The sequence below is a fragment of the Thermobia domestica genome, chromosome 9 (assembly GCF_964235325.1).
Source record: "Thermobia domestica chromosome 9, izTheDome1.hap1.1, whole genome shotgun sequence".
Lineage (NCBI taxonomy): Eukaryota > Metazoa > Arthropoda > Insecta > Zygentoma > Lepismatidae > Thermobia > Thermobia domestica.
The window spans coordinates 196,336,103-196,362,686 of NC_137462.1; the positions used below are offsets into that span (position 1 = coordinate 196,336,103).

General features: G+C 33.6%; 1 protein-coding gene across 7 annotated transcripts in view; it reads left to right on the forward strand.

The window, feature by feature from the left end:
* The window catches only part of LOC145660518 (uncharacterized), a 443,921-nt gene that overhangs the window by 388,443 nt on the left and 28,894 nt on the right, over nt 1-26,584 (forward strand). For 6 of the 7 annotated variants that reach the window (XM_081725684.1, XM_081725687.1, XM_081725685.1 and 3 more), the window contains 5 exons: nt 327-513; nt 4,257-4,822; nt 15,558-15,690; nt 20,460-20,680; nt 23,094-23,668. In XM_081725684.1, coding sequence (XP_081581810.1) covers nt 327-513; nt 4,257-4,822; nt 15,558-15,690; nt 20,460-20,680; nt 23,094-23,668 — 1,682 coding nt within the window. The remainder of the gene's footprint in view (nt 1-326; nt 514-4,256; nt 4,823-15,557; nt 15,691-20,459; nt 20,681-23,093; nt 23,669-26,584) is intronic. The other variant, XM_081725686.1, reaches the window with a different exon arrangement.

The following is a 26,584-nucleotide window of genomic DNA, read 5'->3' on the forward strand; positions in this document are numbered from 1 at the left end:
TCTTGAACAAGAGTGTACATTTCATTTACTTGCACAAATTTATTATGACAGACGCAGAGAATGGGATATCTTTTGTGCTGTTTCAAAATATAAAATATTTGAAAACCGTTAGTCCCAAAATACCATGTGAAAGTTTTCATTATTTATTACGTTATGTATAAACTAGCGTATCAAGCAGCAGTGTATGCTTTTTGTAGTTACATTGTATGCTATTAATCGCTTTATATTTATTTTGTTGTGTAATATAGCAAATTTTATGTTAAGCATTATTGGATTTCGTTATTGCTTTATCTGTTTATTCTGAGAGAAATGTATTACTTTTGCAGTCAAAAGCAGACAAAGAAGAAAAGGGTCAACCAAAAGAAAGCATTGGACATTCTCCTGGGCCTGTTAGAAAATCAGGGTCTAGGAAAGCAGGCTATCATTCTGAAGGGTATTTCTCCAGTGATCAAGAAGAAGAAATTAGTGTGAAGAGTGATTTCTCTGTTAAGAAGGTCAAGAATACTGAAAAGAGTTAAGTATTTATTGCAGTTATTTTTTTAAAAAAACAGCCTTTTTAAATTCTAAGTTTAGTTGTATGAACTGAAATAGTGTGACGTCACTTCATTCTCATTGCCAACATATTCGCCATTTTATTTCGAAACAACATCACCTAAGTACAAGGCGAAAATATGTATTAGTTTCCAGATTGCAAAATTTAGAGTAAACAAAACGTATTTGTATATATTTTTAAAAGAATTTCCAGTGAATGAAACACAAAATGATAGAAAAGGACATTAAGCAAAAAATAAATAAATAAATAAATATTATTAAATAAGCATTGAAAGTGAAATAAGCAAGTTCACGTGCCCAGTGATTTTTTTCCATTGATATCGTAGATTTTTGTGGTTCTCATACATTTTACATTACATTAAGTTTAAAGTATACTTACTTTTTCTATTGTCGGGTATTATATATAAATAATTCTGGAAAATTTTGATTTAGTATTACGAGTATTCGGTCTCACATATTATCTTCCAAATGTGAACAGAACTACTGTTAACACTTGTGTAAAAATATGCTGAACCACTCATAATTGAATGTTTTCTTTTGCATTGTCAGTACTTATATTTTTTAATAAGGCAATACAAGGAAGATCCGATGCATGTCCACAACCAGAAATTGGTTCAGATTAAAATTTCCAGCATACACATGCTACAAGCTAAGTTTTTTTTTTTTTTTTTTTTTTTTTTTTTTTTTTTTTTTTTGTAACCATTTAATTGTGCACCCATAATGTAAAAGTGAGAGTAAAATTGAGTGAATACACGGCCAATAAACGCAATGAAAACAGATGCAGTTAACACATCATTATATTTAATTGCCAAAAGAGTTCAATAACACACATGTGTGAATTTTTAAATATATCTTCCATATCATGAGTGATATTGTAGATATACTGCCAAAATGGACAGTAGCAAGCATGTACATATTTTAATATTTTATCTTGAAGATTTCAACTTGAGTACTATATTACTTCGATTGCTTCGTTCTCTGTTTCGATAAACTTCCTTGGATTCTGTTTTTTTACTTACAATAAGTGAATAAAACAAATCTTTAAAGAACAAGTTACCGTAGAAGTTTTAAAGGAAATTTGTGTTTTAAAGCCTTTTGTTTTAAAGTTCAATTTTGCGTCGCAAATTACGTTAGTTAATATAATAACTAATCATCTGTAGGGGAATATACCAAGCACTGATCGTTTACGTATAACCAAGTCTGTACTTTCTCCAACGAAGTAGATGTGATCTACCGTTGACCTGTCATATATATATATATATATATATATATATATAATATATATATATATATATATTTTAACTCGAAAGAACTAAAAACAATAGGTGTTTTAAATGAGTAATCTAGGTATGCAATTTTAATGTATTTATTTAATATTACATATTTATTTTATGAATATTCCAAAATTACAGAGTGGTTATAGAAAAATACAAAATCTATTCTAATTGATGTGTGACTTAAGTTCACAATTTCATTATAATAAAAAGGGGTACTCTGTCACTATTTGGAAAAACAAATTGGACATCATCTTATTGCATTAAACAACAAACAACAGAAAAAAAAGTATCAGTCCGTGTTGTTGTTGTGTGATAGTTGTTAGTTTTAGATCTTGCCAACAACTTGTGCCAAGTTAAAAAAAAAAAAAAAAAAAGAAAGAAAGAAAAGAACAAAAGAATCTTCACAATTTATGTAATGAGTCTGAATAGCACTGTTAATTGAAGGACACTTGTGTTCTTGTTAAGTTCACATAGTATTAGTGAAAAGAAAGTTTTTATGCATGTTGAAATTGTCAAATACAGAGAAGACCAGTTCTACACTGCGAATTATATTCTAGAAATTCTATACTCGATCTCTGTTAGCAGGTATTTACTGATAATTTTTCTTGTTTTTCTTGTAATTGCTAAGATGACACATTAACTTAAGGTCAATATCTTTCTGTATCTGTTCTCTGTCTCGTGAACAATCAAGAATGCTTACTTGAGACGCATAGATGGCAACGATATTTACGTCGTGTGTTTAATTCCATACAGTAAGATTTTAGTGCATAGTACCTTTCAATAAGAAATGGCACATACATGATCGTAGGTGTAATAATTGCAGGTTAAGTCTTTACAACGTTTTAATTAAATGCGTATATAAAGTAGGTTTTATTACAATGCATTTATTGTTCATTTTTTGTTGGAATTGTTGTCTACTCATGTTAAAATTCTATCCGGAAAAATCTTTGTTATTTACCGTAGACCAACTCTATCAGGGGAAAATGAAAAGTAAGACTGTCTTAAAAACTGTATTGATTTAAGAAAAAATACGTACGAAGCCGTCTGTAGTTTCCTGGAAGATGAACATTGATAACTCCTAACACCTTGCGAGAATGTGGAAAATAGAAAGTTCAGAGTTGTTAGAATTGACCAAACACAAAAAATAAATTCACTTGTATATTCGTATGTACTGCAAAATTTGTACATATCATTGATCATTAGTATGTCCTATTTATTCTTATTTGTGGTTTTAAATAATATTCACTATTCAGATATTATTATTATTACTGTTGTAGTGGTAGTAATAGTGGTGCTGCTGCCGCAAGCCGGCGTTTGTTTACTAGAATTTCCAAGGCAAAACATAAACTTTCAAATATATGTCAGAAATGAGCGTAAATGAACGTATGCCACTTACAAATAGACGGCCGAAATGTACAACAGCCGTATTTATGTTAAAAGTACGTAATTTGTCATTTGATTAATCGGATAAGTACATAGTTGAAATAAGGTTCGAGACGAATCGAAGAACTCAGAAATTGGTGCTTCTTAATATTGTATATCGCATATTATGGTTACATATATAACTTTCATTGATAAGTAATTGTTTAGGAACTCAAACAATTGTTTATGCAACGCCAGCAGAGTCTTGTTGAATGTTTGTCTTCAATACCTTGAAATCAATCCTGAGTTGGTGAGGGGCGAAAGAGAATCTGAGTGATAAATCTAAATGAATTTATCCAGAATTTAGATCCATTGAAAAATGTAACTTCAGTCCATGTAATAACAAAATTTTCTACAAAGGATGAATTGCTCGCTTTTCTGCATTAACTAACAACTAACGCCCCTCGAAGAATTTTAATAAGCATTCATGAAAGTTGCTTCTTTATCTTAGTTTGAGTTGCGAGGTTTTCAAATTCGAAATGAGATACTTCTAAAGTTATTACCCGTACTATTCCAACACCCCACCATTTTCCCCCTTTGTTTTAGAAAATAATTGATGATAATGAAATACACAGAACTGTCGTCAAAAAATATTTAGTTCAAACAACCACAAAGCAGTATACAACATGATTTGTATTCATTCGTAAACTTAACACATCTTTATTGTATCTTTATCGCGTATTAGAACTATTTACGAAATAGTTTTTTAGTATTCTTCAGTACAGGAAAACGTTGGAATTATATGATTATATTTTAAGTACTTTAAATATTTATTATATGATTAATGAAGAAAATAGCCTATTTTTTCTCATGCTAGATTTTTCTTGGGTGTTAATTCAGCTGGTCGAAGATCAGATTCGATTCACGATACAAAGTGGTTGCTCTTTGAATTAATCTTATATTATTATTTTATTATGCATTGAGACGACCTTCTCGTTAATGTCAGGTACTATTATTTCCTGTAGTATGTTATTAATTTTTTTTTTTTTTTTTTTTTGCTTACAGATGGAAGAACTACAAATCTAGCTCAAGAGAAAAGAACTATAGCTGACCACAAGGCGAAATTTCAAAGAAAATTGTCCTCTCCGAACATAGATTTACATGACTATAAGAATTCAGTGGAAGAATCGAGGTCTTACGTAATCAGCACAACCATGAATTCTACAGAGCAAGTAAAGATGGAGCTTTCCAGTGTTAAACAAGAAGCAACTTCATCTTCCCCTACGAAGAAAAGAAATGGCGTGTTGAAAAAGCTCACTCATACTATTGATACAAGACAAGTGGAAATGGAAATATCCAAGTTTAAACAAAAAGAACTACAAAGTGAGTTAGTGGTTGCTAACGAGGTAGTTGTTGCAGAAGGCGAGAATGATGTGCAAGACGATAATGTAAGTGAAGCTGGTACGTACACAATTGACAGAGACAGTCCATCTCCAGAAACGGAACAAGCGCGAAAGGATATTGATACAGTGTTTGGTGTTGACAGTGATATTGATGAGAAACTTTTCAAGAAGATTGAAGAGGAAGTGATTAACACGAGTAGGACAGATAGCCCAGATAGCAGAATTAAGGTGAGAATTTTGTTGATTCGATCTCAGAGTTGCCAGATTTCTAAAATAAAAAGGGAGTACATTTTGTCTCATTACCACTAAAATGTTCCGCGACTGCCTGATTTTAAAAGTTTATTTGTAGTAGAAATGTAAAAAGGTTTTGGGACTGAGTTTTTTTAATACAAGTCTTTTTTTTATTTATTTATTTTTAGAAAACGGACATTTTCGCTTAGTTGACTTTCTATGTTTTTCTATTTCAAGTAGCATTATTGCATACTTGTAGTGGATTCTACAATTAAAACAGTGTCTTTAAAACATTCATATGACATAGTCCATATCAATTCAAACAGTGTGTTACCATTATAATCTCAGATGTTATTGAATTTAGCATATAAAGTTCAGAAAAAGTAAGAAACCTGATTTTTTTTTTTTTTTTTTTTTTGTACAGTTGGCAGCAAAAAACTTGCAACATGAGCATGTAAGTTTATTGTAAAACTACGCCTAACAGCGCAAGGGAATCAACATAATGTCTAAGTGGCAGGAATCACGCCAGAAAAACCTCGGCGTCCTCCCTTGCACACTTATTTTGGAGCAAAAGACTTCGTCGTTTCACAATAAACTTACGTGCTCATGTTGCAGGTTTTTTGGTGCGGACTGTACAGAAACATTCCTGGGCCAAGATACAGGCCGCCGAAAATCTTGCTTCGGGCACTATTTCTCACGTACAATTTTAGACAAAATATTAAAATGCTCTATGTCTGGAACGGTCCAAGATTTTTTTTTTTTTTAATTGAAATATAATTTGCTAATCCAAATGATATCCGTCTTGTGCTGTAGCTTTTTTTGAAAATCAAAAATGCCAATCCCAAAAAATCTGAGAACTTTACAAGAGTTTATCTCTAAGGGTGCTACGTACCCTAAAAAGGAGACAACGCCACTTTGGCTCTGAAATTTTTCATAAAGGTTTTGTTAAAAAAAAAAAAAAAAAAAAATCCACTCTTAGAGCAATGTGTTCAATATGATGGAATGAAAACAGTAAATTAAACAAAATTGAAATTGGTAAAATTATTTTATTCTGGATTTTCTTTACATAGAACGTTCCAAATCATGAAAGGTCTTCGAGAAGAATGTGGAACCCTCCAGATATTGCAGGAATAACAGAACCTTTTAGAACATCCTGGAACCATTGAGATAATTCTCTATATTTGGCCTAGCATATAAGACGGGGAACATATGAATTCACAGTTCAGTTGTCCTAATTGGCAAACAAAGAAAGCAGTTCATCTAATTTGTGGTCTAACAGTACCTGTACGCTTTTGTGAGGATCCTGATGATTGATTAAATTGTGGAGTGTTTTTGTGGAAAGAAATGTGTTTGCAATATCTTCTGACTGGGGCCACAGGAGAGTGAAATTTGCTGTGTATTTGCATATCCATAAGAGTGATATATGATTCTTCATATTGAAAATAAGAGTGCTCATTTAAGATCGTTTCACAGTTAAGATGTTTCCAGTGATTATTTTGTGTGTTCTAAATGCTTTGACAATATCAATTACACTAACTGAACAAGAAATTGTCTCCCATGATGTGGATGATGAAGATTTTCTATCTGCAGAAGAATAATTACATTTCCTGAGTCAGTCAGCTATAAATGTTCTGTTAGGAACCATGGTCAGTGAAGTCAAGTCGTAAGTTGTATGCGTCAAGAAAGCACAGCGATTACTGCAGCTGTCGGTGAGCACACTAAATCAAACCTGGCCAATTTCTTCAAAATAGAAATTCCATCTTCAGGAACAAATAAATAAAATTACGAAAAGCTTACACAATTTGCCGGGAATTTACACCAATATCAGTTCAGCTGTTAAATCATGTGAATCCTACAATCAATATTCAGTTTCATGACCTACAAAGAAGGATGTTTGTGACTTGTGTGTATGATTGTGACTAGTGGCTTGCAGAGGTTATATACTGTATTTAATTGTGAATTACATGAAATCATCGCGAACTTTATGCTACCACATGGACCGGCGGCTGGATATCGATTTCCACCTGCAAGAAGCAACACCACCACCAGTACTCACTGTCGATTTGCGATGTTTTAAAGATTGTGAAGTTCCAATTCGTATTGGTTCGATAGGAAGGCATCACTCAATATCAAAGAAAGATACTGATCCAGTTGAACACATTTTTAGTTCATTGAAGTGCTAAAGCAGAGTCCACAGAAGAGGCATGCTTTGAAACCTGTAATATGTTTGAAAGTTGTGTCTGTTAGTTATCTTTATGCAGAATTAAAATGCTGTTCACACAAGACTACTATCCATTTCATAAAGACAGGCCCCTGACTTCGCGGTGCTGCCGTGACGTTCACTCAAAATTTATATTGCATTGTCGTACCTCGTTAGAATTGCCGGAATGTTCTCTTTTCAATACTTACGACATAAAAATTTTCTTCGTAGTGTGTAGTAAGAAAAAAAGTAGAAATTAATGAAAATGTGCCTATTTTATCGTACTTTATTGGTAGATTAATGTTTATAGGACTATATCTTGGAAACGAGATCACGTGAAATAATTTCCTGTGCACGATATGTAGGTGCATCTATTACCTGTAAGTTCTGAAAATTTCATTACTCAACCCTTAGTAATTTTCTTGTTATTCGGCCAAAAGTGAGACACCATTATCTCTGAATTGCTTAGATTCACCATTATCTTAGAAAGATCTTAAAATAACTTTTTCGACCAAACTGTTTCGATTTGTTTTGAAAGATAAACAATAGCAAATATGACATTATGATTTTCTCTGCTATGCGCCCGTCGCTATCGCAGTTTATACGGAGTGCTACGTTGCCACATTTTCCAGGCGTGTAACTCTCAGCTTAACGGGTATTTAAACTTGTCACTTACACTGTCCGGCACTTTTTAGTGGTATTTTTAAAATTGCATATCTCCACAGATTTGTAACCAATTTCTGTTGTAACGGAAACTGTTCAATGTACAGCAAAATTTTCAACTCAAAAGTAGAATTTCTCCGTTTCTGAGCATGTAGTACAGTTTAACATTGATCAAAAAATCAAAATTTGGGGGATTGGCATTTTTGAAATATGTATAAGGATACAAAAATTCATGGCCTTTTTGACATCGAGACGAATTTCTTGAAGAAAGCTGCTTTGCAATAAACAATATCAAACACAACCAACATCACGCTTTCAACTAACATACATCGTTTCAAGGACACCTAATATATGAGCCCTTGTTAGTAGTAGTCTGTTTACTTCAACGAACAGTTGCGTAAGCGCTATTCAATCGCGCCGTAATATGGGCAGAATTAAAGTTGAGTTGATTTTGAGTTTAACGTCCCGTTCAGCAGCGAGGCTATGTGAGACATGGACCTACTGATGACCTGTGGAATCCGAACCACATGAGCTCCCGCCGGGATCTGTGACGTGCGATCTATTCATTCGCATGAACCAGTTGAATAGTATGAAGAATATGCAAATTCTGTCCAATGCGGAAGAAAAACTGTTTACTAAGAGCTGAAGCACGTGTTCAGGGGCTTATTTTAAAAGAAGAAAGCCATTCTCTGTGAAAAATCGCTCAGAGATTAGGCAGGGTGGTGCGTCGGACTCTTGAAAGATAGTCACAAAGTGATGTAAATATTACACAGAAATGCACTGATCGTCCAAAAATCACAGCTTCTCTTAAGAACAAGTTCACTGGAAAAACAAGCAAACGGAATCGACGTTAACCGCTATGGAAGAACCAGTACTATGGAAGAGCCATTTCCAGTCGACATCAAATAGGACGTTGGCCCATCGCCATCAGGGCAGTGATCTGGGGGTAGGATTGCGGTAAAGAAACCATTTCTTCAAGCAGAAAACATTACGAAAAGATGCATTACAAAAAAGACATGAAATAGAGACCAGTCACCGGATTCGTTACCCATCAAGGTTTTCTAAGATGGACTTGACAAGACAGTACTTAAATAGAAGCTAACAAATATTGAAGGTCTTCAGAGCTGGTGAAGGCCTCTTCAGAGCTGGAGTCGCGTATTTCACAGAAGTTGGATGAATTAATCAAACAAATGGCTGAAATTTATAAACTCTTATCAAGGCTAAGGGTCGACATTTCATTGAACACAAACTTACTCAAACAGGACCATATGTTTTAATTTCTTTATATGAGCAGTGACGTTTATTTTACAGAACAACAACAGTAAACTGATTTTTGAGAATTCTGAAAAATCTAGTATGCTCAGACTTTTGACAATAACACACACACAAGTATAAAGATCAGCAAAACAAAAAATACAGGTATTAAATAGTTTTGAAAAAGCCACCTAATGATACCAAACGAAACCCCCTATCCCCACCCCCTTCCAGGGTACGTGGAGTACTTTAAAATTTTAAATGGGAACCCCTATTTCTTATTGCATATTTGGATTCTCCAGAAAAAGTGACAGTGATTTGACTCAAAATTGAAAATAGTGTCTTCGCAGATGGCGCTTGAATCGACACACAAAGGAAGTCGGTTCAGCAAAACGTTACGAAAATGCTAATTGTCAGTCCCGTACTTTGTGGCTCTACGGTTAGCGTATTGGATTGCGAAGCCAGAAGTTCTGAGTTCGATCCCAGTTGAAGGCATTTTTAAATTTTATTTCCTCAAATAAATTCCATACGCTTTAACTTCAATTAGTACCTTTTTGAAGTTACATAAAATACAAATTTGATAATTGTTTTGCAAACTAGCTTTATAAAGTAGTTTTTAGTAATAGGGTTAGAGTTTATAGGTTATTTACAACAAAAATAAACCATTTTTGTCGCCATATTTATTAATTTTCTTGCAAATTAATAAATATGGACAAGTACATTATTTTTATCGAATATATAATGTATGTATTTATTATTTGGATATAAAAAATCATATAAAAATGTTACTTTGCGGGAATCGAACTCACGACCTCTGATTCCGCAGTCCCGTACGCTATCCGTATGGCCACAGAGTACGATACCGATAGGCCACATTTTCAAAACCTTTTGCCGCTTCCTTTTTTCTGTGCCGACTCAAGTGCCATCCGTGAAGGCACTGCTTTCAATTTTCGGTCAAATCACTGTCACTTTTTCTGGAGAATTCAAATGTGCAATAAAAAATGGGAGTTTCCATTTAAAATTTTAAAGTTAACCCCCGTACCCCCGAAGAGAGTAGGGGGGTTGCATTTGGTATCTTTCAAATAAAGTAAGAAAAAGTAACAAAATATATTTTGAACTGTTTCAGACAAGGATGTTATAAAATAAAGGATCTGCCCACATGCATCTTTTCCTTGTGAACTCAATAAAGCCAGAAAACAATCAAGCACATCTGATACGTCTAATTGGCTACTCTCGTTTCCGCCATGTACGTTGGCTCAAAACATTGCCATCTTAATGGGCGGAGTTGGCATGGCGGCACTGTGACGTATGGCTTCACGATTTTGTTGTATGGGCAGATTCTCTATTTTATAATATTCTTGGTTGCAGAGATAAAGCATCTTAATATGTTCAGAAAAATCGCATGTGAGAAACGGATCTTTGCTGGCCTGTCTCTCGAGGCAGGAATTTTTATGGACCAAAGAAAAGATTCGAGTTTCATGCGTATTAGGTTTTTTTTTTTTTTTTTTTTTTTTTTCTTTGAATTTTCTGAGTAATGGGTATGAAAGCTTCTCAAAATTGAGTGATGCCAACTCGGCACCCTTGGAGAATTCGAGCAGTGACGTCATTCTTGCGTTATCATAATAGTGGTCAAGTTTAAAACGACAGGCTCCAAACAATCGACGATAGTTCCTTTACTTGTTATCTGATTTGCATTCTGTAACTTCCTTCCGCTACATAATGAATTTATTTTTCCTACAAAGTATTGTTTATTTGCGTATTTACTTCTATTGTAGTTAAAAATGTATTTACAAAGTTAAAAATTATCGTTCTTTACCTTTAAGAGTATGAGCTCGATATTGTAGAAGTTTCTAGGCTTTTTTCAGCCCCTATTAAACTAGTGTTTCAAATTTTCAGGAGCACGATTAGATAGTCACAGAGGCCTACCCTCAAAATTTTGGCACAAATCGATTGAATAGAGGCTGAGGAATATATCGGAAACTGTTGGATTATGAAGGTCATACTGTACTTCCATATTCGTATATAATCACAAATGATGCTATTTATATTATTCCCTTTTAATAAATGTATCTCATGCATGTTTATATACAATATGCATAAGAAACATGCATATGCATGTTAAATGCATGATAAATGTAGGTTACCATAGTACAGGTATATGTACCGGTACGGGTATCTGTATATATACCTTAAATTACAAAATATGATGCAAATAGCAGGGGTGCCCAAAAAGGGGGGCTATGGCGCAAACTGCGTCATTGAAATATTGGGGGGGGGGGTAAAAATCTATATAAATATGTTTGAGGGGGTGTAAAAATTAATCGAAAAGATTTTTTTTTTCATGGAAGAACACCTACGGATAGACAATTGGGGAGGGGGTGTGCGCCATGGACATAAGGGGGGTGGGCACCACTGCAAATAGTACTATCGAATGAAAAGAAACCTGAATATTTTCTTTCGTTTATTTAAAGGAAGTATTTTCTTCAGAGAACTGAAAAAACATTTTAACATTTTTTAAGCTTTAAATCTTTAATTACTATTTACCAATGTTAACTTCTTGAAGAACTTTAGAAATATTTCACAAAGAATGAGACAAAATTTGATTTTAAAAAATCTAACATTCTCATCATCAGCACTATTTTCATCCTCAGCTGAAACTGTACAACGTGTTATAGGGCTCTAAAATTCAATATTGTTACAGGCATAGAACAAGATATACAGTAAAGAAGAATCTCAGAATTACGATACATTTTGCATGCTTCATCGCTTTTACGCGAACATTTAATCAGTCTTAGTATCTCAGAGGGTGCTAGGGGTGCATCTGGCAAAGTTAATGGCACTAAGGTTTTCTGAGCAGTGTCTTTATAGTATCCATACATAATTTGGTCTAGTTTAGGTGGTTGTGACACAATACACTTTTCCATACACATGTTTGCAAACGTATACGTTTGACGTTTTCTGTAAAAGCCTCGTTCGTCGGAGGAAGCGAGGAAAGCTGTGATGCTTAAGAACAGTTTCTCCCATTTTTCCATGCCACAGTTTTATTCATGCCTTTATAAAAGTTGTACATCTTCCTTTACCATAGAATTTTGTTGCAAATATTGAAGCTTGCTTTAGAACACTAGAAACTAGTGCTGTATAGTCGCCCAGTAATGATAGGGAATACGCATCTTTAATGGTTTTAGGAACTTTTCGTTTACTGATACTAAAGAACGAAGCGGTAGTGTCACAACCGCTCAAAGCGTGAGCTGCCAAACTATTGGGAATGATTTTCCGATGCTCCAATACAGTTGAACCAATATCAACGTCAGTTTGTCCGTGCACTGGTGATTCCATTAACTTTATTGTTGTCATGTTTTTAGGAAGTAAAAATGAACAAGCAAGAGGAAAACATCGGTCTCATCCGATACTACAATCACTTATGAGTCTCCAGCCAGAGCTACTTTCATTGCTTGTTACACTAAGATATTATCAGCGTCTTCAAGTAAAGTGATCTTGTCTTGTCTTTTTGCTACGCCTTTCAAGAAAATTTCGAATGGAATATCTTCTGGAACAATGAGAAACAATTTATGCCATCCAGTATTACCATGAAATTCGAAATCTTGTAAGGCATCTTGGCAAATCAAATGAATGATTTGTTCTCTGTTCTCTGTCACACCTAGTATAACTTTCTATAGAGGGAGAGGAGTTGTAAACTTCAACCCATGTACTCGAGATGCACCTGATGCTCTTAATCTTCTTGCTGCATCTTTTGTACTGTATTCTCGGTACCGTTCAAAAACGAGTTATACATCATCAGAATTTAATCGTCTCATTATGCTCACTTTGAGTTGATAATGAAATCATGCACTGTTCCTTTTTCAGGCCACTTGATTCATCACATATGTTCTCCACCATAAATTATTGTTGTTCCTTGTTCCTGATGTTTAATTCTTTGGGAACAAGTTACTTGTAACAGCTGTTTCATGCTTGATTTACTTGTGCATCTCATTTCACCTCATTCTAGAAACATTTAAGTTGGAATTGGAGAAAGTTCATATGACAGCACCTGATTTAAGTCTATATCTCTTGAATTAGCTTGAATACCAATGACTCTTGAGTTTATTAGGTTTGTGTTCAAGATTTCTGAGGTCCCAATTTTACTTTTTTCCAGTTTTTGGACATTTTTACAATTTTCTTGGGAATTGGATTATAAAAGCTTGATGGTCAATCATTTTTAAATTCTTTCATCATTTCCTTGCCAATTGCAACAGTTTTATAAACATTGGATGCTGACGGCGCTACTTTGTCTGTAGCTATGTTTACGAGATTTTCTGGATATGTTTCAGGATTCATTGAATCAATGAAGGCAGTAAGCGTTTCACGAATTCCATGCCTAGCAGCTGAATCAGCCGAAATTCTTGATTTTGCTTCCTCTCTGTGGGTCACTTGCGTTTTCAAGTAACTATTTTCACTTACATTCCTGATGTTTCTCAAGTGTCTTACAAGAATGTATGCTCAATGCCCATGTTTCAACGTCACTGGAAGTAGTGTAAGTCCAACTATTCCACACTTGCTGTGTTCAAATCTCATAAAATTCGCTTCTATCCCATGTCATTTCATATACCATTCCGAATACCAGGTATACGACGCGTAACATGGTTACAATAAAATAAATTATGTTGGATCGATATTGGCATTTTGTCCATAGAACGTAAGTAAAACAAAAGTAAAACAAACCATACCTCGCGTAGATATGAAATGCAGAAAAAAATGACATCATGCTATTTATCTACAATACAAAAAATCGGAATAAAATTAACTCGAAAGGAAATTATTTTCAGATTGACGCGCTTTCACCTCTAATGCCAGGGATCCTAGGCTCGATTCCCATTCGAATAATGTGGTTTGTTTTTTACATTGCTGACCTCGTAATTAGGAATTATGTTACTTTAATAGCTTCTAGCTTAATTGGAATGTAGATATAGAATTAAATGAATTTCATATATGCAAAGTTTCTTTAAAAGAACAGACCATTTTTGATATTTTAAAGTATTTTTCAACTGAAATGAAAACCAATATATAATTAGTCGTACAGTTAGCTAAAGGCGAATTCATTATCTATCAGCAGAAAGTTACAGGATGCAAATCGGCTGAATATTATAGAAGCTATGGTCAAGTATTTGAAACGTGTCGTAGGATATTCAATAACTCTTGCAGTGACGCGATTGATGATGTCACCGTCCGAGTTCCCCAAGGATGCCAAGGTGGCGTCACTCGAATTTGAAAAGACCACATGTTCATCACTCAGAATATGCAAACAGAAAAACTTAATACGCTAACTTCGGGTTTAGGTCTCGGCTGCCGGACTATATGCAGTAACATCTGAGACTATCAAGGTAGGATTTTTGCTTGCCTAAATTGATCTGGACTACGTCTTGTGAATCCTATATTTAGTTCAGGAGTGTCTGTCTTCATTGATTTTGGAACTGGTACCTCATAGGTATTCAGCAATTGTACGTTATGCAACCCTTCATAGTAGAACGGTCATCATGTTATATAATTCTATTAAAAGCTAATATTAGTTCAGTACACAAAATTAAAGCCATAAACAGTCACTTTAAATATGATGTTAGTTTAACGGTAGTAATAGTACATTATTTACAGAATATATTCTTTCTTTAATCTTATATCCTGTCAACATATTTAAAATGGGAAACTGGATATAGCATCTTAACCTTCTCCCGCTCAAATTTTAATGACCTCAATATAAATGACAATACAAGATGACTGGAAGTTCGACCTATTCCTTGGAAGGAATTATTCTACAACAAATTTGAAACTAATTTTCTTCATGAACCGGGGGTCGCAAATCAGTAGTTTCGGCGTAATTTGCAGATTTTTTAAGTGGCGACTCACAACTAAACACTGCAAATTGTGGTAAAAACTACCCTACTCTGACACTAAATTCACACTTTATGAAAAGCTGATGAATAAGGTACTACTGTAAAATATTCTAGTGTGCCTTCCTAAAGAAGAAAATCAGTTACGATGGCGTCCCGAAGAACATAAATTCTTTGTAAATTCTTCCCAAACGCCATATTAAAAAATATACATGTGAATCATTCAACCATGGTGAAAGACAATGGCCTTTCTCTGTTCCTATTTGTTTAATATCTTAAAGTACTTACTTGCGTATATTGCTTAATGTCTTCGAGCAGAAAATTCAAACAAACAGAGATATAGATACTTCCAGATAATTCCTTCTATGTGAGTCCTTGCACTGTCTTGCTAACTGACGAGTTGCATGTCTTGTCCACTGTCTACATTGACATATTGTAGGTGTTTTGGGTAGAAATAATAGAATTGTTATTTGTTTAACAATAAATATCTTTAGGTGGTTTACTTCTATTTTTAATCAACTCTGTTGGAAATTATTCGATTACTTTTGTGTGAATTAGGTAATGCTGCCTGTGGAATTATCTGATCATATATCTTCAGAATTGTGTGTGTGTTTTTTATCAAGAATATGAAGCATGTCTTGCGTAAAAATCACCTTTATACAATATAATATTTTAATATTTCTAAAACGTTTGTACTATTTGTTTTAATTTTAATAAATTGTTTTTTGTTCAGATGGCGTCCTATCGTGGCAGTCCGAATTGGATCAAGGAGTGGGCAGCCCAAGTAGCAGAACAGAACCAGCAACAGCGTCTTTCCAAATTGCCTGATGCGTCTCTTCCTCCCCTTGCCAAAGGAAAAGTTCGAGGTATGAAGAAGAAAATTTATTCATATATAGTGTGTTAGTATATATATCAACAACTTACGTACCATATTTTGTCTATATTAATTATTATTAATCTCAAAACATTACAGCTGTTCAGTGCGGCTTCATATGAGTACCATTAGTTACTCTCTGCACTCAGTTTCTCTCCATACTTCCGTCAGCATTTGCGGGGATACATTAGTTATTTCGTAGTCAATTCGATATTGCAATTCTCGAGCATCACATAATTGCAGCTGCGTACATCTCCAGTTTTAAGAAAATATTTTTCTTAAAGAAAGTCACATATAATTTTGGAGCAATGACACGGGACTCCGTCTTGCTAGAGTCATACCTTTGGCTATTTGTCATCAACTGAAGTACCGCCTTTCGAGTATATCTAGGCATAACGGATTATTCACCTGTTCATTTTCTTCCAATATTTCGAGTGTTACATTCTTTGACATTCTTTCTCAGAGACACACTGGCTGAAGCCCCCCCCCCCCCGCGCTTTTTTTTTTTTTTAACAATGTGATCTTTACATAATTTTTGTATCAACAGTGATATATTAAGATTATTAAGAAAATGTTATCAGTACTACCGTTCCCAGTATATTGTAGGTTACTTTTTTTTAAAAAAATATATACAACATTATATAAATATATATATTCCAAGATTGATGCACTGATCTACTACCGTTTCTAATGCATTTTGCATGTATATTGCAGTTTATTTTTCTTTTTTTAACAATAGATTCTTAATAGATTCTATTCACTTGCGATGCGACATACTTTTACTGTAAATAAACCCGGAATACAGATAAAAATGCGTTTGAAAAGGAAGTAGATTATTAGTAGATTAGTGCACCAATTTTTGAATGTATATTTATATATTATTGTATATAGTAAAATAATAGGAATAGCGTACAATATACTCGAAATAGCAAGGGACCATCAGTACTGATAAAATTTTGTTAATAATCTTAAAATATCATTGTTGATACAAAAATATATGAAGATCATATTGTGAAATAGGACTTAAGCCATTTTGTGTTGGAGAGTAATACTCGAAATATTGGGAGAAAAATTTAGGCAAATTTAGCTGCTGAACATTCTGCTATATTATAATGTACTCTATACGCATTTTCATTTCATAAATTATTTCGTAATCATTTACTTCGTTAATCATCCGTCTTCTGTAGCTTAAAAGATGGAGGATGTCAAACAAGAAACTTCATTTTACTTAACTAACGTAGTATATTACCTCTAACACTTATAACACTTATAACACTAAATAAATATAATTTTCTGTTTGACATGATATTTCGTGAATCAGTTAAGAAAATTTGAGAGGAGTCCCAAAGGCCACGAAAAGTTAAGCGAGATTATTTCTAAAGATTTTGTTGGTATCATGACACTGCATTCTAACACAAAAGAGCAAGTGTCGGACCTTGTATTTCAATGTACGAACTAATCAGAATACTGTGTTCATGTCATATAAATCTAAATTTAAAAATAGCATTACAAGTTAATTCATGAGTTCATAGTAGTAAATTGTTAGTATTCTAGTTATATCGTTCAAAGTAGTAGTTCAAGTTAATTTTGTACACATACACAACGATCTTTAGGACAATACATAAGTATGTTTCTGTTTCTTAATGGAATTTGGTTGCAGATTTTCTATTTCTAATTTATTGTTTCTTCCTCAATGTTGTTTCATCTTCTTCCAGTGCACCCTTCTCATGCTTTTGCTGGTTGTACTTATCTTTCCGAAGTATTTTGATTTCACCCGAAATAATCAGATATGTCAGATCATTCAGATACACTTGATTATTCTTACTGCTTTGACAATACTTTTTTGTCACGTGAAATATGTTTCCCTGTAACGAATGTACTTTGTTTCTTTTGTGGTACTGTTATAATAATGAGCAGCATTTATTTATTATTTTATTTGGTTTAACATGGCATTGTTACTCACATCATTGTTCCCTCTTGCTCTTTCATTTGAATCATAATTTAAGTAATGTTGTATAAACCACACATACAACGTAAGATGCAAATAAAATGAATGCATCTATCATTTCAAAAGTTTTTATTGTTTCCTTTTAACGACAGTTTCAGTGTTGACAAGTATTAACAATAGTGCTAACTATGACCTGGCAAGTGGATCCAGAATAAATATTGCCTCCTTGGAATCTTGGTGGTAAACCCAGTTGATCAGGTGTCTGAAATATCAGCGCAAAATGTCCCATCCCTTGCTGTGGTATGATTGGACAGTCAATGTGCTAACTTGATCTAGGAATATCCTTAGACGATAAGACCTTAAAAGATGTCGTCGGTATTTTGACTCCATACATTTTGGCGTAGATGTCCAACTGTTTCATTGATGAGACCTTTGTAAATATTGACCTAGAGGATAATCTACTGTGAATTTCTACTGATACCGTGCTAAGCATCCAATTTGTCCTGCTGTAAAAAAATGTGAGAAATTAGTATTTTACCTGCATTTTGTTCGGCCTGCCATGGTTGTTTGTAAGATGTCCTGTGTTCGCAACCTTGGCATTACGTCGGGATACAACCATAAACACATCTATAAAATCTTCCAAAACAGCATGACCGGTATTCTGTCCGGTAAGTAGAACTTTCTTCTGTCGCTTAGTAGACTGTCAGAGTAAAAAGCAGGAGTAACATCTCATGACGAAGAGGTCCATTGCGTCATAGCCGAATATTTGCAAGTTTTCTCCAACGCTGGTGATGTTTATATATGGTTGTCATATGTTCTCTCAGGTCTTCTATAATTGTTTTGTCGCCTCCAGCAGCTGATAGCGTAGGGAGCAGATATCGTTGCTACTTTCAATGTCGGCTTTCTTCTCCTTGACGAATTAGCAGGTCGAAGCGTTGACTTCAGTAACGATACCTTTATCTGTAGAATATGCAGAATATATTGGGTGAAAATATCGTTCCTATTTTCATTGTCGGCTTTCTCCTCCTTGATGGATTAGCAGGTCGAAACGTTGATCTTAGTCACGTTATCTCCAGTTGTAGAATATGTAGAGCATATTGTCTTTACCCAGTGAAGTCTATCAGCTGTATGATATAGAAATAATAGAAGCAGTTCTTTATATGTACTAAACGCGGACTTCATAGAAATTAGTTTGACAATTAATTTGAAACCATTGTCGAAGGAAAAAGAATCTTGTTTTTAACAGTGGAACAACATGTAATTAGAAGACAAAATTAATTAAATTATGTTCTTGAAAACAAAACAAAACCTGAAATTTGAATTAAAACATTTCTTTAGAGTTGAATAAAAAAATAAATTTATCTACCAATCGCCGTTAGTTGTATATTTCAATGGAATTCCAACGAGTAATTCATAGTAGATAATTACATAGATAAAGAATTAGTGTCTTCCCTAGGAAATACTTGAGCAGTTAATCCTTCAAAATAATTCAGTAAAAGTTGAATCGCTCTTTTTTCCCTTCACATTATGATTTTATTAAATGGGGTGTGACGAAACAGAAGTTTAGATTTATGTTTATTTTTATCCTTCAGCTGAAGTAAGAAATATGTATCATGTTAGTTCATGTTATCTGAAACTACTAGTCCGTGTGTGTTTTACTTTACTTTTTTCCACCGGGAGAGAGGTTTCTTAAATACAAACGAAAACATAAACAAGGTTTTCTTACTGATTATTTCATGAGATCCTATTAAAAAAATATTTCCACTGTGTCTTCAGTCATTTATCAGTATATTAGAGAATGTCTATTTTTTTTTTTTTTTTTTTTTTTTTTTTGCGTCGTATGCCATTAAAAGTTGATGACAGTTCTTTGTGCAAGTGTTGCCATTGTGATTGAAAAATATTGCCACTGCAGATATTTTATCATACAAAATGTTCACATGGTTAAAATTGTGATTATGAAGATGAGTAATGTATTCTTAAAGTTGCGATAGAAACTGAAATATTTTATAAATGAACTCCCTCCTGTCAAGGAATCACAATTTTTCTGTAGTTTTATGGTTAATTGAATGTAATAGTTCCCAAAATAATAACTATGTAAACATCAGTCACAAAAAGTAAAAAGGTTAGAATTTGTTTGTGTTGTTCTTATTTATATATTCCGCTTATTTTTCAGGAAATAGTTTAAACATGCACCCGATTCAGTAGTGATCTAATGTTGATTCCTTTTTTCGTAAATTAGGATGATTCACTGCCAATATAAGTAAATTCGCAATATTAACTTACTTCTCAGTCATAGATTATACGATTCCTAATAGTTAAAAGTGATCCAATAGTGAAAATTTAAGAAAATAGACAATTTATTTTCTAATAAGTAAATAATCATTTATTATCAGTAAATTATTAAACTATAATTTTAACATTAGCCATCATTGATAGAGAAACTAAATACTTGCCGTCAAAATAAAAATGAAAATGTGTAATCCCGGAATGCCTGACTTGAATGAAAATTCGTCCACATGGATCATGATATTTAAATTTGTATGATATAATAAATGTTACCTATTGAACAACGAAATTTTAAAAATATTGTGAAAATTTAATGTGACGTTTAATAGTTGATGAGCTGTGAGTTTGGATTGAGTTTTGTGAGTAATAGTATTCTGGCCGGATCAGGGTAGTGGAGATCCGATGGATGATAGGTTACATGTTTAATGTAGAGAGTATGTCAGACATGGGTTTATATGAAGGTCTAAAATAGGAATAGGTGTATCATGAAAAATATAATAGAAATTAATTGAGATACTTTATTTCAGTTTCGTCGCCGGCTGGAATAAGTAAAAGTCCTTCTCCAGTGCTTAGTCCAGGTGCTAAGCTTCCTTCAACAGCCTCACCCACGTGGGCACCAACAAACAGTGAAAACTCATCAAGACCAAGGAGGCGCCTTCCTAATCTTCCAACGAATCAGGTGCCTTTTACGTTAGCATCACCAAGAGCAAGTGACCAGTCAGATGCCGATAGTCCGACAAAAACAAAGGTGTGTGTGGTATAAAAGAAAATTTTCCTCCTAACGAACTTATTATTAACAGGACAGTTATCCTGTATTTCATAGTGTCTGATGAAGGAAAAGAGTTAGTTGCTGAAACTGTAACACATATTTAATTTTTAATGAAAATTTATGGTTTTGCTCAGCAAACAATTAGTGTGTATGTTATTATTAAGATATTCAAATGTGATGATCATAATGGATTAGACTATTTTACTAAACCCAATTTAAATTCTGAAACGACTTGATAAATCTGATTAATTTTGAGTTGTATCTTACTATATAATTTCACACCATAAACTTTTGCCTAAGATGAATTAAAGTTTAAATATAAACTTCTGACGTCTCATTCCCAGATGTAAAGTTAATAATAATAGATAAATAAATAAATAGAACATTATCATTGAGTCGACTTCTGTCATACAGAACTAGTAAATAAAATTATTATTTTGGAAATAATAACATTACTATTTTAGATATGAGTAAAATGCACACACACACACACACACACACACACACACACACACATACACACACGCACACACACACACATATATATATATATATATATATATATATATATATATATATATATATATATATATATATATAGAGAGAGAGAGAGAGAGAGAGAGAGAGAATGAGAATGAATGCATGCATGTTGATAAAAATTGTTTTTTCTTTCATACTTTTTACTATATTGGGTTCCTTCTACAAATCAGTACCTTCGATAAGACATCAAGTTTACATAGTAATATAAATTTGATTTGAAATAATACAGTGACATGGTGGATGAGTTAGAGCACTTATCTCTACAAGGGGTTCCTGGTTAGTTCCTAGGTTATGTAAGTTTGTGGTGGACAACACTGTGTCCTTGGAAACACTAAGTCTGAGACTGTAGTTCTGCGGTTTTCTCCACATTTTCATTGTACCACTTCTTTCGTGATCATTCAATTTGATTAATTTCTTTTAGCCTAAGAGTATAATCGTGGGACGTTAAATGTGAAAGATTTCATTTCATTTTCCTACAATAATGTAGAATTTAAGTTCATAAATTTTCAAATTAAAAATAAATAAAACTTTTGAATTATTGTCCAAACCATTCGTATACATACTGTAGTGTATCTCCCCTAAGTGCTCCTTTATTTATGCCAAATGAGTACTTAGAAGAAGTAGGTCACATTTTCATATTTAAAATATGCTCATTGCGTTCAATATTGAATTTCAATACTGCGGTACTATGGCATAGCAAACAACTATGTCGTGGCAATCAGCACGAATCAGCATCATCTGTATTAATGCATGTTCTTATGCATGTATGTGCGTCATAAATATATCTTTATGATTGAAAATACTCATCGTTGACTGAGATTGGGATGAAAAAGACAAATACAGAATAAACAGTTTTTAACAACAGCATTTCATATAAATATCTTATGTAAACTATAATGGTGATGAATCATACAGAACCCTCCTCCACTGGTATAGTAGCTGGCACGTGTGCCTTTTATACACTTGGTCCCGGAATCGATTCCCGGTGGGAGAACATTAAAAAAAAAAAAGCAATTTTACAATCATTCACTTTCATTAATTATCCATCTCCTTTATCCTAAAGTCAGAACTATGAGACATTAAACTTTAAAAAAAAAAAAAAAAAAAAAATCGTACAGACACTAACGAACTCTCAGATGCTTTAGTTGTAAAATGTTTTTCGATATAATTGGGTTTATTTCATTCAGTAACTTAACATTATCTTTCACAAATTGAATCACAAACAGAATCCTAAATGTAAAATCAGAAGGTATCATAATAAAAAGTGGGAAATCAAATTAAATACATAATCTAGAAGACAAAAGAAAAGGTAAGTGAAACAGAGAAAACTCAGGAAATACGGAAAAACGTGACAACTCTAAAACGTGAATGTGTTAAAACACATTTTTTAAGAAATGAGAATTACTTTTGTTAATTATGGTAAAAATATTTAGAGACTGTTAGCAAAATTGGGGCAATTAAATAATGCATGTAAGGGAGGACAGTAACTCTGTAAAAGAGCTTTAACTTCTAGCTCTAACTTTGCAAAGAGTCGTAGTTTGGTTCCCAAGCCAGATGAGCTTCTAGTATGTAAGGTTATGTCCGTGGGGTGTCTCAAATTCGTTACTTTCTCCTCATGCTACTTATTCTTTAATCATTAACTTCCATTTATCATGATATTTCTTTATGCCAGAAGACATAACAGCGGGACCGTAAAGCAAAAGGTTTCATTTAATTTCAGTAGCCATAAACAAAAGGTAAAAATTATAAGAAAATTTGTTATGAAGGTAAAATTATTATTTAAATTACACGATATTTTGTACCATGTTTTATCATTAAAGAGGATGTGCTTTAATATGAATTATTGTTTCAGGGGAAGGGCCAAGTAGTGGATACGAGGAATAGTGAAAGGCACAGTGACAGCAGTTTAGAGACTGAGTCATTCCTGAGGGACACTGAGTCTGTGGTCACTGCAATGCAGGCGCGCATGACTCAATCGCTAACAGGAAGCCTTACTATGGGTTCATCATTAGAATCCCATGATTCTGGTGGAGATTCGGATGTGGACACTAGTAACAGTTACCCCATACCAGGGCATAGTGTGCGGAAAGAAAATGGCAAGTGTTCGATAAGTAAATCTCTTAGTGCACAACTGAGGGCTAAGCTAAAACTGTTAGAAGATTCAGTGAAAGATAGTGATACTAGAACTGCTGTGAAAAATGAAAGGCATATTGCCTCTCGGAGGACAAACGTAACTTCTCAGAATAGTGGAAGGAGATTTAGTGGAGGTCGAGAATACACGGAGGACAACTTCGACGTCAATTTCGTTCCAAATGACGACCGCCATAGCTGCCAGTCGGATAGTAGTAGTGAAACGGGAGAGTCAAAGCCACGGAAGAAAGAAGGCAGTGATTCGGCGCCACAAATGAGGTACAACAGAGCGTTTAGGTATGGGCTAATCTTTGGTTGTGGGTGTCCACCAGCATGATTGAATGCAGCCATGAATGTAATCTCCAGTGGACCAGATGTTATGCATGTATTCTCTACCTTTTATTTTCTTGTTTACTTGCATGTATTAATCCTATCTCTGCATTATTCTTTCATTCGTTTTGTTGTATCAAACAAGTGTGTATGTGTATATTAATAGAAAGAACCTGCAGACAAAATAAGATGCTATGGAGCAACTGGAAGTATAACTTAAAATAATGGGATTTTTATGTTCCGTTTAAATTAATATGAGGAAAAATATAAGATAGGATCGGTATTGAACAGCCTCAACGAGTTATATCGTCGTACCTGTCTTTTAAAATCAAATTGTGACAAGCTATGTACGTAGGGCCCCATTATGGGAAAATGTCTTTTTTTAAATTATTGTTTTTTTAGTGTATATATATATATATATATATATATATATATATATATATATATATATACCCAATATTAAGTTTTGTGTACCTTTATTGTTAGATATCAGTATGTAAATTCCTTGCTTGAATAGCTCAGTTCTAACAAAAAGAACGGTGAGACGTAAAAGGCAAATTCCAATGTTTATAAGGTATCACGTTGGAATTTGCCCAGTATTACTAAGAAGGACTAAGAACGTAAATCAAGATGTGTGATGTATACGAAACTTTAGGTCAGTCAGTGTATATGGCGTCTAAGAAGTTGCTGAGTAGAAAGTCGTGTTGACTGGCCTCATTATTTGTAACGGTGAAGCTACAGTATTAAAGGTATCTTTCGTTACACACGAGTCACCTTTGTCACCTCTTCGAAATATATTAGTAACCCATAAGAGAACTATATTTAACAACTTCTGTACATCTGAAAAAAAAAAAAAAAAAAAAAGCAATGAATTCCCCTGAATTGGAAAAGTACGTAATTCTGCTTTGTCATTTTTTGACTGTAAATGCCAATCGTTGGCTTCCGATTTATTTGTGCCTGCTTTTAACTCTCAGGTTGGGAGAAATTTCTGTCATTGCTTTTCTAGTAAATTAGGTAAATGAAGCTCAAGTAATGAAATAAAATAGATGGCATGAGCTTTTAAGAATATTTTCATCGTGTTCGAAATTTTGCATACAATTGTACAAGTTATTGAGCAGATACAAAACATAGTGATCTAAAATATTGTAGATCATAGTTATTTAGCATATATAAAATACTGGGACCTAAAACGGTGCTTTCGAGTTGTTTTTCAGTTTCGTACAATAAGAGTACGAACGTGCGCACACACACACACACACACACACACATCTGTACTCAATAATCGCAGGCGCTCAGTAGTGTTTCTGCTTGTTTGCTGTTTGCCACAGTATTGTGTTCAGAAACAACGTTTTTATATTGTGTTGGAATTCCCTCGTGGCTACATTGTTAGTATACGCGGAAACCCGAGTTTTTGATTCCCAGTGGGAGTTCATGTAGGACCATTTCCACGCAAATCTTTAAGTCCATGTCTCATACAGCCTCGGTACTGAACGGGATGCTAAACTCCAGATAAATCTGTCAACCAAATTTTTATGTTATTTAGCTCTCATTATGGCTTACAAGAAAGAAAAGTGTGTGTGATAGCAGCAGTAAAAAAAACCTAAGAATATTACTATGAAAAGTAAAAAAAGAAATCAGCAAAACATGAGTGTTTACGGCATCGCGCAGCAATACAATACCTACAGTATCATATGCCCCGGGCTAGAACGGATTAATTGTATTTAAATTAATTTCAGTGGGAAAAATAATATTGGTTCGCGAAAAGCATTATGGACCAGATTAAATTCGTGACCTGAGGCTCCACTATATATATATATATATATATATATATATATATATATATATATATATATATATACTATAGTGTCAACAGAGTTATAACAAAGCTCAAAAAAGTACAGCAGATAAAAGTTTTATAGAGTGGCGCCCTCTAGAACCACCATAATTTCCCAAAATCTTGCATTTTATTGAAGAAAACAGTTAGACATCCGAATTCTCATTTTACAGTTCAGTATGCCGTAACCTCAAAAGATGTAGAAGAAATGAGCAGTTGTGCCTTGTAGGATAGTAACAGATTTCCAAAATTTTATCTTTCAATGGTTATAACTTTTCAAGGCGTAAAGAACAGTGAAGTGGTGTGATCTCAGAAAAGAGCAACATGTAATTTAAATAAAGGAATGGAATGTGAAAATACTATACATTGCTTAATAGTGAAAAATTGCTTTACTTTATAAATACCAAAAGAGTTTAGTATTACTCTTAAATTTTTGGTGCTTCCATGTAATTTCTACATTTACCGTGCGTGGTCTCATGTTTGATATTCTCTAGGAGCAGAATATTTGCAATTGATTAGTATCTTGAAGCGTTTAGGAAGCTGCTTCATTTAAGACAGAATAGTAATGGTGGTAGATGATGCGTTGATAACCAAATTGGCAAGTTATCCTTCCCCATATGCATGTAGCGTTGTGAAGTAGTTTAATTCTTTTTCGGTTGTGAAACTAAATAAAACATCACTTTCATACGAGACTAATCCCAAGCTTGATACACTCTTCCCAGTGATGTTCACTTCGATACCCTGTTTGTAGTGTAAAACTTCAAGCTCCTCAAAATAGCCATTAACCGCAAACTTTACCTCTTCATTGTTGGCAAATCTTTTACCACTGAGTCACTTTTTCTTGTTTGGTAAGAGAAAATAATCTGAGGGGGCTAACTCGCTCGAATTGAGTGCGTGAAGAAGCAATTATAACTTACTGATTTTGGTATAACTTACATATGAATTTAAAAAAAAAAAAAAAAAAAAAAAAAAAAAAAAAAAAAACCTCTTTTTTGAGTTTTCTTTCATTTAATATAAGTTACATGTCATTGTAATAAATAAACGTGATT